General features: G+C 45.4%; 3 protein-coding genes across 3 annotated transcripts; 2 read left to right on the top strand and 1 right to left on the bottom strand. All coding sequences in view use genetic code 11, as the record gives it.

Moving 5' to 3' along the window:
- Positions 1-257: 257 nt before the first annotated feature.
- Positions 258-6,499, top strand: EGR_07029 (GPI ethanolamine phosphate transferase 3; the record flags this gene model as incomplete). The annotated part of the gene is made up of 8 exons (XM_024496278.1): positions 258-760; positions 1,221-1,433; positions 2,104-2,479; positions 2,809-3,348; positions 3,564-4,027; positions 4,438-4,820; positions 5,013-5,413; positions 6,296-6,499. 8 exons carry the CDS (start codon positions 258-260, stop codon positions 6,497-6,499), a joined length of 3,084 nt encoding a protein of 1,027 aa, XP_024349305.1.
- A 3,041-nt stretch (positions 6,500-9,540) lies between these two features.
- On the bottom strand, positions 9,541-10,764 carry EGR_07028 (hypothetical protein; the record flags this gene model as incomplete). Its single annotated transcript, XM_024496277.1, has 1 exon — positions 9,541-10,764. The coding sequence occupies one exon, from the start codon at positions 10,762-10,764 to the stop codon at positions 9,541-9,543; it is 1,224 nt and encodes a 407-aa protein (XP_024349304.1).
- A 617-nt stretch (positions 10,765-11,381) lies between these two features.
- On the top strand, positions 11,382-12,299 carry EGR_07027 (ETS domain-containing transcription factor PEA3; the record flags this gene model as incomplete). Its single annotated transcript, XM_024496276.1, has 1 exon — positions 11,382-12,299. One exon carries the CDS (start codon positions 11,382-11,384, stop codon positions 12,297-12,299), a length of 918 nt encoding a protein of 305 aa, XP_024349303.1.
- Between the last annotated feature and the right edge of the window lie 4,134 nt (positions 12,300-16,433).

The following is a 16,433-nucleotide window of genomic DNA, read 5'->3' as shown; positions in this document are numbered from 1 at the left end:
GAACCCTGAGGGGGACTTAATGAGCTATCTCACATATGTAATAGTACTAAAGGAGCATCTACTATCTAGCGTTATTTACTTGAAGCTGCTTGTTCTGCTTTCCTATCACCAGATTTGTTTGATGATTTCTTCACTGAATTGTTAGGTACGTGCATATCCGGAGTACAAGTTGGCCTTCTTTGTTCGTTTTGTCGTTTACTGTTAAAGTGTATGGATTTCCTCACTTTGGCTCATAACCGAAAATTATGCTTTGCAGGATGGCTTCCGAAAGGGGAAAGCAACACCGCCTAGGCATTAACAATCTTGTAATTTCGGGCTTCTTCTCAGCCGTGTTTGGCGTCTTTATATTTTCCTGTGGGTTTCTCCTTACTCGCTCTGAATTAACCAACACCACTGACGTATCCCACCACTCCCAACCTGAGTTTAAACGAGTAATTCTACTTCTCGTGGATGGCCTTTACACTGGTCTACTTCCTCCTGTCGACAGCACAACACGAATGCCCTATTTAAGGAGTCTCATTTACCAACAGAACCATTCTAAAAACCACTTTCTCGCCCACTTCATAGCCGATCCTCCAACTACCACCATGCAACGGCTTAAAGCTCTTCTCACAGGCAGTATGCCTACGTTTATCGATGCAGGAAGTAATTTCGGTGGTAGCGAACTCCAAGAAGACAACATACTCAAACAGTGGGCACTAACCGGTAAGAAGATATGTTTTGCCGGTGACCAAGTTTGGGTGGAATTAGTACCGAATTGGTAAGTATCGCGGTTTTCTGATTTCACACATTTATTGGATCCTAGTATTAAGGTGTCCTTGGGCAGATTAAAACCTCAGATCCTGATGATTGTTGTTACGACTAGGTAAACTGTTTATTTCCTTCTCATAATTGTTGTTGCTCCGAAAAACGCAGCTTTGGTTTTTAACATTAGATCTTTTAGATGTAACGGGAATTATCCGTTATTGCCATATATGTGGGTGTGACCTAGTTAGATGGGCCCATGACTTCCTCATGAAATCGTTTCCATAACTTCGTGATGTAAACGTACTCCTTTTCGAAAACTGACCCTAGCCATAATGAAATTAAAGGTTACATTTCTAGGTACAGCAGTCGTTACTGAATCAACTATTAACCAATTTTGCTCTAACTTCCTTCCTTGTATCCTATGTAAGCTGAATGTCAACGTGCTTGTTTCATTTACTGTCAATGTTTCGTAGGTTTTTGGAAAGCTATCCCTTTCCTTCCTTCAACATAAAGGACTTGGACACAGTGGATACGGCTGTTAAAGAGTACGTTCTCCGAGAGATTAGTCGTGACAAATGTGATGTGTTAATCGGCCACATGCTTGGCATTGACCACTGCGGACACACCTTCGGCCGCTCACATCCGGAGATGGATCGCAAGCTTGCTGAATTGGATAAATTTTTGAGGTATATGTGTATCTTTTAGTGCAGCGTTCTATTACCGGACCTCAAATTCATGCTAAAAATGATCTTGCCCAATTTTGTGGTTAAGGCAGCTTGCTACTATTGTCGTAAAGCGAAATTCCATTATTTGGGAGTTTGATTTAAACTGGTTGGATATTTCTGCCTTGATATCTCCTGTGTGCGTATATGGAGGAACTGTCCTAAGATGACCATAACCTATTGGCCCTTGGCTGGCGGTTGGATTAGGTTTTATTGGGTACTGCTCAGTAGATGATCTGGCCTTATCTTGAGGTCATATACTGTTAACTTGCATTGTTGTGTTTTTTCTCCGTATGTGAACATGAACCAGCAACCATCCCAAACAAGGAAATCAAAGAAATAAAGACTTCAGAACAGAGGTCTCTGGTGAAAATCAGCTTAGCACACCCGAAGCACAAAGTTTGTATGCGACTCCGCTATATTGGAGTACTGGCGTGTACAAGTGATTAATAAACTCGCGTAGCTACACAATTCTGAATTGCCTAGTTTTGTTCCCTGCTATAAAAGCACTGGTTTTCGTCCTTCTCTTTTTGTCCTAATCCAATTCACTCTCCTTCAATCAAACATCGCCATATGTATGTAATGTGCAGGCTTAAGCAAGATATGAGGCATCGCCTATGTATGACGCTTGTAGTGAATGCGCTAGCTGCATTAGTGGTGTGATCAATCGTTCTTCCAGCCATCTGCTACCCCAATTGCGAAAATCAGACCTGCTCATCGCTTTTGGTGACCACGGCATGACCGCTACAGGTGATCATGGCGGCAACAGCGATGCCGAGGTCGATGCAGCTCTCTTTGCCTACACCCCGCGGGGTTTCCTGCGTGCTCCTGCCCCCAGCGCTGCCACCTCAGGTGAAGTTGTTCCTCTCCTCACTGTGGAGCAGGTTAATCTCGTGCCCACTCTGGCAGCGCTCACAGGCACCCCGATTCCCTTCTCAAATCTGGGCATTGTTGTCACACAGCTGTTTAACTTCGACCTCGTCGGACCAGTGAATGAGAACTTTAAGCAGGTCGGTAGAATACTTCATTACCATGGCAATATAGGGCACAATTGTGTGGAACAACGATGTATTATAAGTGGCTGTGGTATCACTGTTCACTCTCTTATAAACGAACTCCTGAAGCTAACCCCATTAAGCTACTTCAAGGCACCTGAAATGAAGGTTGTTAGGGTGTTGAGCAGTGAATTATTGTAGTTGACATCCACAATATTTGAGAAGGGAAGTAATGGAAACCACAAAGCAAATAGGCGGATCGCTATGCTGTTTGTTTTAGTAAAGAATTTGTGCTCCTGTAATTTTCCACAAACGCATCCTACTTTTATCTATGCTCCTTGTAGATATTCACATACGCAAAGGAGTATCACAAACAATTTGGTCTTGTAACTGTCCCTACGGAGATGAGCCGACTAATCACCCAAAACTCTACGCAGCCTTGTTCTTCCTCCTCCCTTGAGGAGTGCCTGGCAGTGATGCGCGCTTTGCGGGCCACCTTTCTCGTCCACTGGACCCGCATGGACGTATGGCGCATCGCCCTCGGCTTCCTCCTCACTCTTAATGCTCTCTTGGCTTTTCTGGCCTTCGATAATGACCTCGGTGATCCTGGATTTCTCTGCGTCCTTACCACACTGGGCGCCGCCGCCCTTGGCCTCTTAAAACTAACTCTGGTCGCTCTTCTACCACTGGCACTGGCTTCTTATTGGCTGGGCGTTTTGTGGCTTAGACGGCACAGTCACTCGATTAGTTTTGGAACTCTGGTCTCTGGCGTGATGATCGTGTTCGTTGTCCTCTCTTCCTGTTCGAACAGTTTTGTTATTCAAGAGGCCAGGGTGTTGGGCTATTTTCTGCAGTCAGTGCTTACGATCAACTGTATTTTCGCTGTAAGTGGAGTAGAATCTTTTTTTTTGATTCGAGCAACTAAAGTGACTAAAAATCTCCTCCAAAATGGGAGGTGGATACTTTCCAAGATTTTTTACGAGTTCGAGCCCGTAAATGACCCACGTCATAGGTGTAGTTTTGTTTCATTCAGTAAAGCCATTTTAAGGATGAACGCTGCATTGAAGACTCCCTTTCTCTCTTGCTTACTTGCCTTTAGGTGGGTTCTACTAGGCACTGGTCAGAGATCGGTTCAAGCATGCTCCTTTGCATTGGTCTTCTCTGGGCGGGTCGATACCTGGAGGTGTGTCGGGAAGAGTCCCCAGCCACTTCTGTGTGTGTAACTCTGGGCACCAGCGATGGTGACGGTAGTGTCACTTTCACCTTTGCGTGGCTACTTACTCGCCTCTCGGCACTGTCAGGTGAACGACTGCGACGCCTTGCGGGTCCTCGCCTTCTCTTGGCTAGCGCTGGCCTCGGTATCGCTTTCGTCGTTCACCGCCGCTGTCTGAACGCGTGGGGCAATCTCCATGTTGGCGGACTGGTTGGTTTTCTTCTCTCTACTGCTGTGCCCTTCGCTACTCTTGGACTCTCCTTCCTCTGGCTCCTCGATGTTCTCATTGCCTCGGTGCATAGCGGCAACTGCGCTTCTTCACACTTCGTCGCCTTAGAAACTACGTTTCTGTACGTTTTATTGAAGCAAATAATTCGGGCACTACTTAATATCAGATCCTCAGGCCAAGAATGTTTCGCCTCTGTTCTGCTTATTTTAAACTCGACTAGTCCTTTTAAGACACGACTTTGTACAAGCAATTACCGTAAATTGATAAGAACCATGTAACATTACTTGCAAGCGGGACGTCACACATATGTGATGCTGACACCACTCGTAATGGTAAATTCTTCAGGTCTGAAGTTCTAGTATATATCTTTAGCAGATCATGAAACAATGCTACTTTAGAGTTAAGGAGTAAGAATGCCTGCTTGAATGGGTTGTGGTGTGTTTAGCACATTGCTCTTTCATGAATCTTGGGAACTGTTCCCCTTTAATATCACGAGAGAAGGGTGAAAGTATCAAATTATGCCACCATTAGCGCCACCTTGAGGATCAACGTCGCTCGCGTGCTGTTTTTGCTCGGTGGAGCCCTTTTCCTTGCTCTCATCCATCGTCCGCTTCTCGTTACGGCGACGGTGTCGACAGCGGAGCCGTCTAAGACACGTAGACGAGGGGGAGGAGGCGAGGTCTATCTCTCCGGTCTGACTACCGTCTATACTGCGTGGCTTTTCACTGCACTGGTGATGACACCGTTTCTCATCTTGCTCGTTCTCCTCGGGGACACTTACGTGTGGCCATGTCTGGGCATCCTTATCTGTCTTCTTTTTCCTCCCTTCTATCTTTTACACTGTCCCCGCATCCTTCCATCTTCCCAGAAGACGGCAGCAACCGTCATGGTTCTTTCAAGTCGCGATCCCCAGAGTAAGTTAAAATCCATTTGACCTCTCTGGACACTTATATGATTTGTTCTTGGATCTTAACACCAATGACATGAAGGCCTGTACATGCACCCATCCGTCATCAGTAGGCACTTCTTTCCCTGCTTTACTTATGAGAGGGGAAAGGGAACCTTAACCTCTACTGTTGTTCCTAAAGTAGTCTTATCAACTCTAGCCCAAGTGCTATCACAGCTGCACGCAGCGTCAGGTTGGACCGCAGCTATCTACGCCTGCCTACTGGGCGAATTCGGCTTCTACTGCCTGGGCCATCAGCCCATCTTTCCATCGATTGCCTGGGAGGCGGCATTTGCGGTGCTGGAGGGGGATCGTGTAGCCTCTGCTGCCTCTACCTTCCTGTCCGCTGCTCTCGTGCTGGCTCACACCTTTGCTGCCCAGATCCTTGTCACTGCAGCGCTGCCTCTCCTCCTTCTTGTTTCTCTCCATCGTTTGTCGAAGGGTCCTGTCGGACAATCTAAACTCCTACTACTGCCCATTCACTCTGAGAGGTGCTCCCAAGCTCTGCGGATGGCTTTTGATCGACTGTTTCGACGATACCTCATTGCTCACTTCAGTTTGGTACGACTTTTGCAGTCATCGCACTTTGTGAATGTTACATCTATTTCGCTGCTCATTTCAAGTCTTCAGATTGATGATTTAGACTTTACTGATGCCGTTATTTGAATTATGTATTTGAGTAAGGAGACATGACGAGTCAGATGGCCGATCGGTGAAGAAAGAATGGTGGAAACTGTTTATGAGTCATTCATTCATCCTAGTCACGTATAATCGTAGTGACTGTTTCCAACACTTATGCTTTCTGCTGTGTTCTGCTGACTTTGAAGACCCATACGGTAAAATGTGGATTGGACCTGACGGATGAAATCCGAGGTCACCTCGTTTACCATACGCCTCGGTCCCAAATTTGAAACAGAAGCCAGCCAGTATCATGGCAACTTGGTTGCTGTACAGCATGTAGAGAAGATGCAGGATGGGTTAGTCGAGCATGGTACCGACTACAACCAAAAAGTCACAACGTTTAATGTGAATCCGGTAATGCATCACGGAGACGCAGATGCATCAGGTTGAGCTAGACCTTCCGGACATACTGATGACATTGACATGCCAATAATCGGAGATGGATGTATGAAGTCCAAGCCTTTTAATCGTGTCTAGGTTGAGTGATGAAGAAACTGATGATTGACACTACATCACGTGAGAAGCCACAAAGCAAATGGGTGGAAGATGTTGTGCGTTAGCAGTAGGCTTGAAAGACAGCCAATCTGTTCTTCACCTCCTTCACACTCTTTGTAGAAACGCACCATCAGGAAGGGATTGCTTGCTGACTGACTTGCGATGGAAAATGGTTTAGTGACGGACGATATATTATAGCGAGGGGATTATTTCAAGGTGCCCTCCATGATTGTATTTGGTTATCACTTCCCCTCTCCACATACACAGTTCACGGGTCATCTGCTGTGCGCCTTCCTTCTGCGTCGCCATCTGATGGTGTGGAAGATCTTCGCGCCACGTCTTGTTTTCTCCTTCTGCGGCCTTGCTGTTGTCCTCCTCACAACTCTTGTGGTGCGTTGCCTCGTTGTGTATCGTCTTCATGCCGCTGTGATTGGATTGCGTCGTCAACTACTCACCAAAGGGAATGTCTAGCGCCTTATCCCTCCGTCTTTCTAGCCGTCTTTCCAGTTTGGTTTTGCCTTGTAGAGAACTTTTTGATTTAACCCTTCCTACCTCTCATTTCTGTTTAACACTTCACATCTGATTGATTGAGTTTTGTATTTCTGGTTATAAACGAGTGGTGAAGCAGTTGTCCAGTTCCTTTGTCCATTGCATGCTAATTCTGAATTCCATGGGAGTAGCTGCCTCGGTTTATGTCTCAGTCAGCCATGATTGTCGTTTAACCTTCGGCAAGTAAACAACTTTGCCTCCAATCTAACCACACTCATGCACACCAGGCTAGAAGAGGTTTCAGGAGAAGGAGCTGTGTAGTGCGTGGGCGTATGGATGCGTTGGAGGGAACATTGCAGTGCACAAACCAATTCCTGTCACGAGTCAGTCAGCGGACAACCTCTTATTGCTGTGTTTCCACACAAAACGGAGATAAAGTGAAGACAGGTTATTTTGTCTTCCAAGTACAGTATCTGGGCTTTTGTTTTGAACTGAGTCGCCAATACCTCTGAGGTGAGACGCCCAGATCCTCTTGACGCCACCAAACCGGATAGTCAGTGGGTAAGGATTTCAGCGAAGGCTGCCGTAGTGAGTAAGCCAGGGAGCTTTAGTCAGTACGTACGGAACTGACAAGCAGAAAGTAGGGGCTAACCGCTTGAGTCTGCATGTTGGTGAACCCTATTTTGGGTAATTATGGCAACCGTCTGACCTTGACCTTTGAGTGGTTGTCAGTACACCTGGAGTCAATCTCCACTTAGTAAGAACCAGTCAGGAGAAAGTGGGTGGGTGAGTGAGATCCTCGAATATTCGGAGAGCAGGAAATAACTGGAACTTCTAGAAAGTCTAAAGGGGACAATTTTTGGGGGGAGGGAGGAATACAGAAGTTTTTAGCGCATTTGTTAGGGTATGGGATGCACTACCCGTTGACCTTGACAACCGCCTCTTTGTTCGTCCCTCAAGTTAAAGTGGGCTGAGAATCGTAGGCCTCACACACTCATCCCCGATCACTAAAGTGGAAATACTGATACGTAATTCACCAAGTCGATCAGAACTGGACGGTCATCCTCAATCTGATGCATCTACGTCTCCGTGTTCATCACTAGCGTCACATCATTTGTGGCTGTGATTGGTAACCTATTCGACTACCGCGTCCTGCACCTTCTCCATATGCCACACAGCAATTAAGTTGGCATGAGGCTGGCTAGCTTCTATTTTACTTTTGGAACCAACTTAAACTGCATCAAATCGCAATGCCGTTGAGGTCAAATCTCATCCGACACGTTGAGCCAACACGCAGATAGTCGGACGTCTGCCTCAATGACCATCCAACCGCATTTTACATGTCACAGCATGTCACCTCAACATTTAAGACATCTTAGCAAACTCTCCTTTTTCAGTGGTTCGGTAAATCCAAGACCAATGATAGATTCTTTCCTAGTCTTTAACCGGCACTGAGGTAGGGAAGCTTGGAGGCAGATCTGAATAGGACCTCCATCACGTTTAGCCACGTGTCATTAGGCTAGGTGAGTAGTGTCAGGGTCTCAGAGATGGTCGTATGTGTGTCAGCCGAGCCTCGATTGCCCTTCCCTTGAAGATCCAGGACATAGATGGCCTAATCCTTGATTAAAGGCACGAGAGACGGATATTTTATGAGGGAAGAGGACAAAACGCAATCACAGAAATTTGTATTTAAGGCTGATTTAGCTATGTTAGTAAATTACGATTAATGTGACAGGTGAAAATACCTTTCTTTCTTGGGGAAACCCAGAGTCCCGCTTTGCTTTGAACAGCCTTTGCTCCGTGTGAGGATTTACAATTATTACCTTTGAGGTAGTTACAACCATTTTATCACATTGGCTTGCTGTGTCAACGTACCTGGGTATGGTCTAGGACTCCTGACACAGCAGTTGAGGCAGGTAGAGATTAAACAGTCCAACAAAATTTTAGCACTTGGGAGACAGTTAACTCATACGCTGCTTCTTTCAAAATCTACACTTTGTTACTAAAAGATGGCTTTTGTTTAAATGGGAAATCAGTCGACAGTGGACCCCTTTATTATAGCCGAACCCATTAAATGGCGAATTGACTTGTGCATAAGGATGCAAGCTCGGATGGATGCGTTAATTGCTGCACGCTGACGACAATTATGGTAGCCCCTTCCCCCCCCCCCCCCAATCCCCTTCCACTTCTTACCCGTTTCCCTTCTTTGTTCAAATCGATGCTTCGAAGATAATTACTGACATAATTGGGCGATTGTATTGGTCGGTAAAATCACAATTTCCGGTACCAAAAGACGTGTAAGACCATTATCTTCTTTCTGATCACAGGTACGTTGTCTTTCTTCTGCTACTTGTCACCTTATTTACTCGTTTTCCTGTGTCTTACAAACTCGCCTTTCGGACTGTATTGTAAGGTGCATTGGACTAGGTCATGAGGAGAGAGGGATAGAGAGAGAGCTATTCACCAGCCAGCATCATCCAGTCATTAGATACGCCGGAAATGTGAAATCATGCTGGGTGCCTTCAAACCGGATGTGAATGCATATACCTCAGTTGAGTGTAGCGCCTTGTTAATTAAATCCGAATGGCTAAATGGACATATTCCTTCCCTACATCACTATCAGACATAATAGTTGACTTGGCTCTCTGAGCCCCTGGTTATCACTTTTCCATCCCTTTTGAAAGCAGAATGTGCCATTTGACCCCCCGTGGCAATTTATCCTTAGCCGTAAACGATATGAGGATATTTTGTTCCCAAGAGCATCGTGCTCACATGACATCTAAAGGGATATGTGTATCTGCTATGCGTGAAGGAAGGAAACAAATTTTTCAGCTGTCATTTAACTTAACTTTTAATTGAAACAATCTTTCTAACTCTCTCCCTACTACCATGGAGACAAGAAAAGTAAATTTTTTTTGGAAAGCAACACACGTGCAATCTCACGTGTACACAAACGATAAAGAAACATTCAAGTCTCCTTCGCGTGGAGACACCCTTCTCCCTTCCTTTCTTCTTTCCATCCTTCACTTTCGCCGCTGTGGTTTGATAAGAATCTCGTCCAGAGTTGCATGAGCTGTGATTAGACGATCTGTGATGCAACGAGGTAGGGAGTTTTTGCATCGGACTACCTCTCGATAACTCGATCCAAAAATTCTCAACTTATGAACCATCAAAGTTCGCTGTTCTGTTGGTTCATCGTAGAGCTTTATTTTACAGTTTTGTTGAGTCTGTAGACCCCTTAATCGACGCTCACTTGTCTTTTTCACATAGGCGTATTCATCCGGTCCAGTTCCCTTCATTCTTAAGTAGGCAGTTAATATTATATCACCAGCATCTGTCTCAGTGAAACCCAATTTTGGACTTGGTTTTGGTGTTACCCATCTATTGGCAAATTCTTCTGAGTCAAGAGGAGATGTGTTGAATCGCTGTGAAGATGAAGTCCCATTCCTTGTTTCCATCTCATCTCCATGTGTCCCGGGTATATGATCTGGCAGGTCACCAGAAGACTGCTTGTTGGATATGTTGGCATTGAAGGATCCACTTAACTCACAGGTTAGGGCTACTGGATCGCCCGGGTTATGTGTCTGCTCCTGCTGTGTAACCTTGTTCTCTGTACCTGTTTTCTTAAACTTTACCAAGTTTACAAAAGGAACGGGCGTGCAACACGATGGTGGACTTGACGATGAGGATATCTGTGAAATGCAAGAATGACCACCAGAGGAGTGGGAGCCAACTTCTTGATTTTTCTTTTTAAAAACCGTTTTCGAAGTTTTATGTCTATTTTTGAGCTTATTCAAAATCGCCTCTGCGCTTCCATCCCCTACAGAGATTGATGAAGAGGTGTCTGATTCATTACTAATGATAGATAAAATGTCTTCAACTTTTTCATTGGAAAGATGCCCAGATATTTCTCCTCGAGAGCAGTGATTTAAGGTTTTACGATCGTGGGATTCTTTGGCGCCAGTTTCATCGCCACAACTTTTGTAGTCCAACTTGGTAGTACAAAGGCTGGGCTCGCGACTGCACACATCACCACCAAAATTTCGATTGCTCAATTCTAATTTGGTTCGACCATCAGAAGAGTTTGTCTTAGGATATTTGAATGTGTCGTGGTTATTAAGAGTGGAGGGAATAGTTTGACATGTGCTGTTGGCGAATTGGCGATACGAGTTTGCGCTAATTTGGCCATAGACGCTACCACAGCGTTTAGACACACTGGTCTGCAGATGACTCTCTTTGCTTCCCATTGAGGTGATCGAGTGGAGCGAAGGCGATGAGGCAAAAAGGTGGGATGAAATACAAAGCCTACAAAATACCGTGTTGCGAGGGTCTTGCGTTAGCAGTACATCCCCCTGACCCAATGGTGCTCATTGATTGGTCCGTGTCAATCACATGACCTGGCGAAGGGGCATGACAATTGAAAGCTCGGGATGCATCACGCGATAGCTCAGTTGTGGACATGAATAAACTTTAACTTAAAAATATCACACATCAGGTAGTGTTTATATCTCAAGCTGGCTCTTTCGCTGAAGCAGAAAATATGAAGACTAAATTCAACTTGAAAGACGTACTAAATATTTACTAGGAGAAGACACGATGAACATTAAATCAACCGATCTTCGTAAGTGTTTTCTAATATTAAAAATGATGCTGCATAAAGGGTGGTTTGGGTTTGATTGCATAGTAAAATAATTTACAAAGCGAGTAGTTAATATCACGTCTGCCCTCCTGCAATTACTTAACAGTACTTGACCTTCCCATCTAATTATGCGTTGTCAGTAACTGAGTCACTACTACCAACGTGCGGCCTCTTTTATACTATGAAAATGATGGTATTCTTTCTTGGTCAAAAGTAGCACCCTAAATGCTGGGACTGCAAGGGGAGAGAAGTTGCGACTGGAAAAATAGGAAGAAGCCAACTTGCAGTGGTAGCAACAGCGACAGCACTACCACATCCTCCGCATTCAACAATCTTTCAATGTCTCAACCTTGTCAACCGCGACAGCATCAACACTATCAGCACAGCCATCAGCAACAGTCGCACCAGAAAGGCTCGCTCCAGTTGTGGCGATTCCTGGTGACAATGTTGGATGATCCAGGTAGTCAACACCTCATCTGTTGGGCTGGACGCAAACTCGAGTTCAAGCTGAATGAGCCTGAGGAGGTTGCGAGGTTGTGGGGTATTCAGAAGAATCGACCCACAATGAATTACGACAAGTTGAGTCGATCGCTGCGCTACTACTACGAGAAGGGCATAATCAGCAAGGTGTCGGGTGAGCGCTATGTCTACCGTTTCGCCTACGAGCCCGAAGTGCTAGCTAAACTTACGTTGGACGAGACCCTATCATCTGTCCTTCCAACCAAACGTGGTGAGAATGGACAGTGCCCTTCACCTTCTTTTCAGAATGTAGTTTTTCCGCCTCCTCCACCTTCGCCTCATCACCACCCTCATCAACTTTCATCCTCAACCTGCCAATCTGTCCCGCCGCCACCGTCGCAGATACAGTCACAGACACAGCCGCCGCCACACCTTCAAATTCCAGTGCAGGAGATGATCTATCAAACCCAGTGGGAGGAGCAGGTTGTCTATTGCAACAACTGCGACTATGAGTGGAGTGGTGACTACGTTGCAACTGTTTCGTCGAGTTATCCCACCACCGCCACTACCACCACAAGCGAGCAGTACGACTATGCATACGCATACGAGCAGAACAATCAGGTCTACTGTACTGACATGGACGCTGATAATTATGCCCTTTTCGAATGTCCTGAGTACTTCTAATAATTCAAATTAACAATTATGAAACTGCTAGTGCTGAGAACATTCACAACCAAGATGTATTCACAACGAGAACATTAGCTTGGGAACCTCACTCCCTTTAAGTAAAAATGTTGTAGAGATTTGCCAAGTGGAAACTCCAAATCCCATTTCTACTTGATATCGTAATTACTCGTGAGGCAAAGATAATTGCAAGTAGTTATCTCTGCGACTTGACTACACGAAAGCGTGTGGCTCTTCCACTGTGAAATGGTAGACGGATGCACAAGGGAGGCATTCACCACTCCTGTTGTTCCCTTTAGGCTATGCAGTTTTTTAGCAATGTGTGGCTCATCCTCAAGGTTTCTAATGTTAAAGGAGTTTCCCTGGGTGTGTGCGTGTGTGTACGAAAAGGTGGGAGAAAATGCTACATCTAAATGATAGTTCACATTATAAATGTGTTGGTGAGTTCAGAATTCCAATTCAGAAGAACTGCTTGATGATAAGCTCAAACACCCGTTAGTTGTCTCTATAAGGTCAAGGTAGTGTGACCGTGGCTGCTGGTTTGCAGGTGGTCTATGTGGCACCAACAACGTTGTGATGGCCAAAGGGAGCAGCGTGGGTGCGTATTTGAATACACGGTCCTATCATTTTGCGCAGTTTGTGCTTCCACCCTGTAGCAATGCCTTCGAGACCTGTCAGTAGTCTTCCAGCTCTTTTCTTCTGCAGTAAAAGGGTTCTTCCATTATTATATGCATAACACCTCAGGAAAGAGTGGCAGTGTTAGGAATGCAACCAAATAATTTGAATAATTGATGTGCACAGGTGTCAAATGTGCGTATTGAAAAGTTGCGATGAATTAGGTTTGGACTTTAAAGAGTAGCTCACATAAAATGGATTGAGCGCTAGGTGGAAAGCTGCGAATAATACAAATGCAAAGTAACTACCAAAAAGATGCAAAAAACTACAGTAGACTAAAGTGTCTTTGTGATAGGTTGATTGTTTGCTTAACTATGCGGTTTGGTTACGCGGGTACGTAAGACTTCGACACCATGCATTCAATCGCCCCAATGTGTACATAGCCTCGCCTTGTCTGTACATCTGTAATGTAATACGATAGTAGTTTATCCCTCGGTACCGGTGAGGCGCCACTTTTGGGACTTTGAATTAGCCCCCTTGTACCTCGCTGGGTGGGCTGGCCTTTCAGGCCATGCCGGTAGCCAGACACCTTCTCTGAGCTGAATACATATATTCTGCCCGAGTATGGTGTCTTCCTTTGTCTTCAGGGAATCTCGGGACGCTACATTGGTGGCAGCAGAAAGCGAACCCCATCTTAAAGGCCATGTATACTGATTCTCCACTTCTGCATGATAAACTTTAGTGGAGTGGAAGAAGTACATATGCTGAGGATGGGAGAATGGTGATGATCCCTACTAGAAGGGGTGATGTTGACGTCCACCTTCGGCATCGCTCCGAGTCCCGTGTTCTGCAGAAAAGCCATTAACAACTGAAGCGACACTAGCCGTGAACCATCTGGAAGTTTAGTTACGGATTCTCCCTACCGTCCCCCATGGACCTGTTTTAAATCTTGTACTTCCTTACTCAAATCTGCTTTTAGGCCAGTGCTCCTGCATCTATCTATGGACACGCGTGATAGCCGACGCAGTTCCCCGTCCTGAATCAAATCCCTAAACTGGACGAAACCCCAGATGCAGTCAAGCCGCCAAGAGGGATCAGTGAGGTTGAGGTTAAGTATCCCCTCAGTTGCACGCTAATTTGGTGACTGGCACGGTCGGCTCGTGGGTGTTACTTTACTGCACCGACTACGTTGTAATGGCTGACGCGGGAGGTTGACCTGTGGGAGCGCCGGGGAAGACGCTCAAAAGAGGAGGGAGGCTATGTAATACGATGGTGGTTTGTCCCTCGGCTCTGGTAAGGCGCCACTTTTGTACTTTGAACTAGCCCCCTTGTACCTCACTGGGTGGGCTGGCCTTTTGGGCCATGCCAATAGCCCAGACACCTTCTCCGTACTGAATATATATTCTACCCGAGTATTTTGTCTTCTTTCATCTTCAGGGAGTCTCAGGCCGCTACAGTAATGTGTCAAGTGCCATACGCTAATGACTCCTTCCAAATTAGGAGAAGACTTAGTGGCCACACAATAATTGGTGTGTTGTTACCATAAGAAAGATTTGAAAAATGCTGTTTAATTTGCATAGGTAAGTTTTGAAAACCATTAAATCAACCACTAGTACAAGTCATTCAAAATGTTATTTTATTGCGAAAAATCCTTGATTTCGAAGGTCACTATTTCGAGACTTCACTACCGTAATACAAAAATTGCCTATAGTGGCATGGATTTTGATAAGGAGGCAGATGAATGCCAAAAATCGGGCATAAATGTCACAGCATAAAACAAATATGTAATCTAGAAAGCATTGAGTGCCGGATTTTTGGGATTTGGTACTGTTCATAATTCGTTCAACACGAAGCTTTTTTTTTCTGAACGTTATGGGATGCTCATTTGCAAGTGTTCCAGCAGGGCTTCTATGCTGAGTGCCACTTTGCAGCATGAAATGACGGGTGATTTTGATATTCCCTCCTGTTGGGAGAGGTACATTGCAGCACTTTGTAGCATTTCTTTGGACAAAGTTAGTGGATCCTTGAACCCGTGTAAAATCCGTGATTACTGAACACGAAGTGTTAATACCATGGTTCGACAGGGACACTGCGGAGCATCGTAGTCGCGCTTTTTCAACTTAAGCGTGGGTGTCAACATCTTAGCCTCGCATCTGCAATGAAAGTCCTCGATAGACAAGAAGTTTGGCTATGAATTTATGGAACAGCATAGGATCTGTGCGAGTCATTTTCGAGGGCTCATTCCTTATGTGAGGAATTGATGCATCCACGGAAGGGACCGCGCAACAATGTTATGGCCACGCAAATTTTGGCTCCACTCTGGCGCATACACTATTTTTGTAGATTATGCTGGAATTGTGCAATACTTTGTTTTGTGATGCGATGTACTTTCCGTTTTAGGTTTGATGCTTTGGGGTAGGTGAAGCGTTGAGATTGGATAAAGGTGACGTCTGCTTGAGTTTTAAATAGAGGGGAGGCGGTGACACGTGGGTTTTGTTCTTCGACCAGGCTTTGTGGCTATGGGAAAGGGTCAGAAGAATTGCCTCGGTGTAGTTCAGCTTCTGGTTGTATTTTAAGTGATGAGAAGACGCTGCAAAGTGACTGAAATGGAAGAAATTTTAACGTAAATATGCTCTATTCAGTCAACTTGGTTGGTATATTCCATATTAGCCGTAAAACAGGGCGGTGAAACTACTTTGGGCTTGCTCGATGTGTCAATTGGCATTGTCAACTTTAGCAACTCCCCTGTACTTTTGGCTTTGAAGATTGCTCAGTGCAATCGAGGATTTCGTCAGCACGAATGAGAGAACCAATGTGTTCCTCTTCTTTGATGCCCACCTTCAAGATTTTGCCTATCTAGGCCGCAGTTACATGCCTCCGGCGGACAACTGAAATGTATGTGAAGAGGTCTGTTGCCATTCCCTGCTTCTTCACCATGCCTTTTGTAAGTTTCTTTTGCAAGGTTATTGGTAATTCTCACGAGTCTAAAGCAATGAACATTAGGATCACTTGTCTCAGCAATATTTCTGATTACTTGCTGGCTTGGATGGGTCAATCAGACATTTGGGTGGGTTGTTGAAACTTTTAACTAGGGCTACCATAGTAATTGTGATACAGTATGCGCAACCCGAGTCTTTTGGCAAGCCTCGCCAAATCATCAAGGTGGAAATGATTTGGTTATGTGCTACATTTATTCACCCATTAGAGGGACTGGTCAATATCTGGGAGTCTTTGGCATGAAAATACTGGTCAGTACGTTTGCACCAATATAGCACAGCGGGTTAGTCTGGGTACCTCATTGCTCCAACTTCTCGAAACTGCACACGTTCACAACCGATTGTGGCGTGTAGTCCACTTCGGCAGGGGTGCCCGTCCCTTGTTGCATTTCGCGTTAGGTCATGCGTCGGAGAGCAGGCCTATCACGCGCCAGTGTCATGGCCAGGCCCGTGACTAACGTGCAGAGGCACGACCGTCTTTGAGGCGCCTGTACCGCTTTAGGGTCTTAAGCCTCATCGTCCC

Source organism: Echinococcus granulosus, assembly GCF_000524195.1.
Source record: "Echinococcus granulosus chromosome Unknown EG_S00068, whole genome shotgun sequence".
NCBI lineage: Eukaryota > Metazoa > Platyhelminthes > Cestoda > Cyclophyllidea > Taeniidae > Echinococcus > Echinococcus granulosus.
Note: the sequence above shows the minus strand (reverse complement) of the source record. Positions and strands in the feature narration are given on the sequence as shown.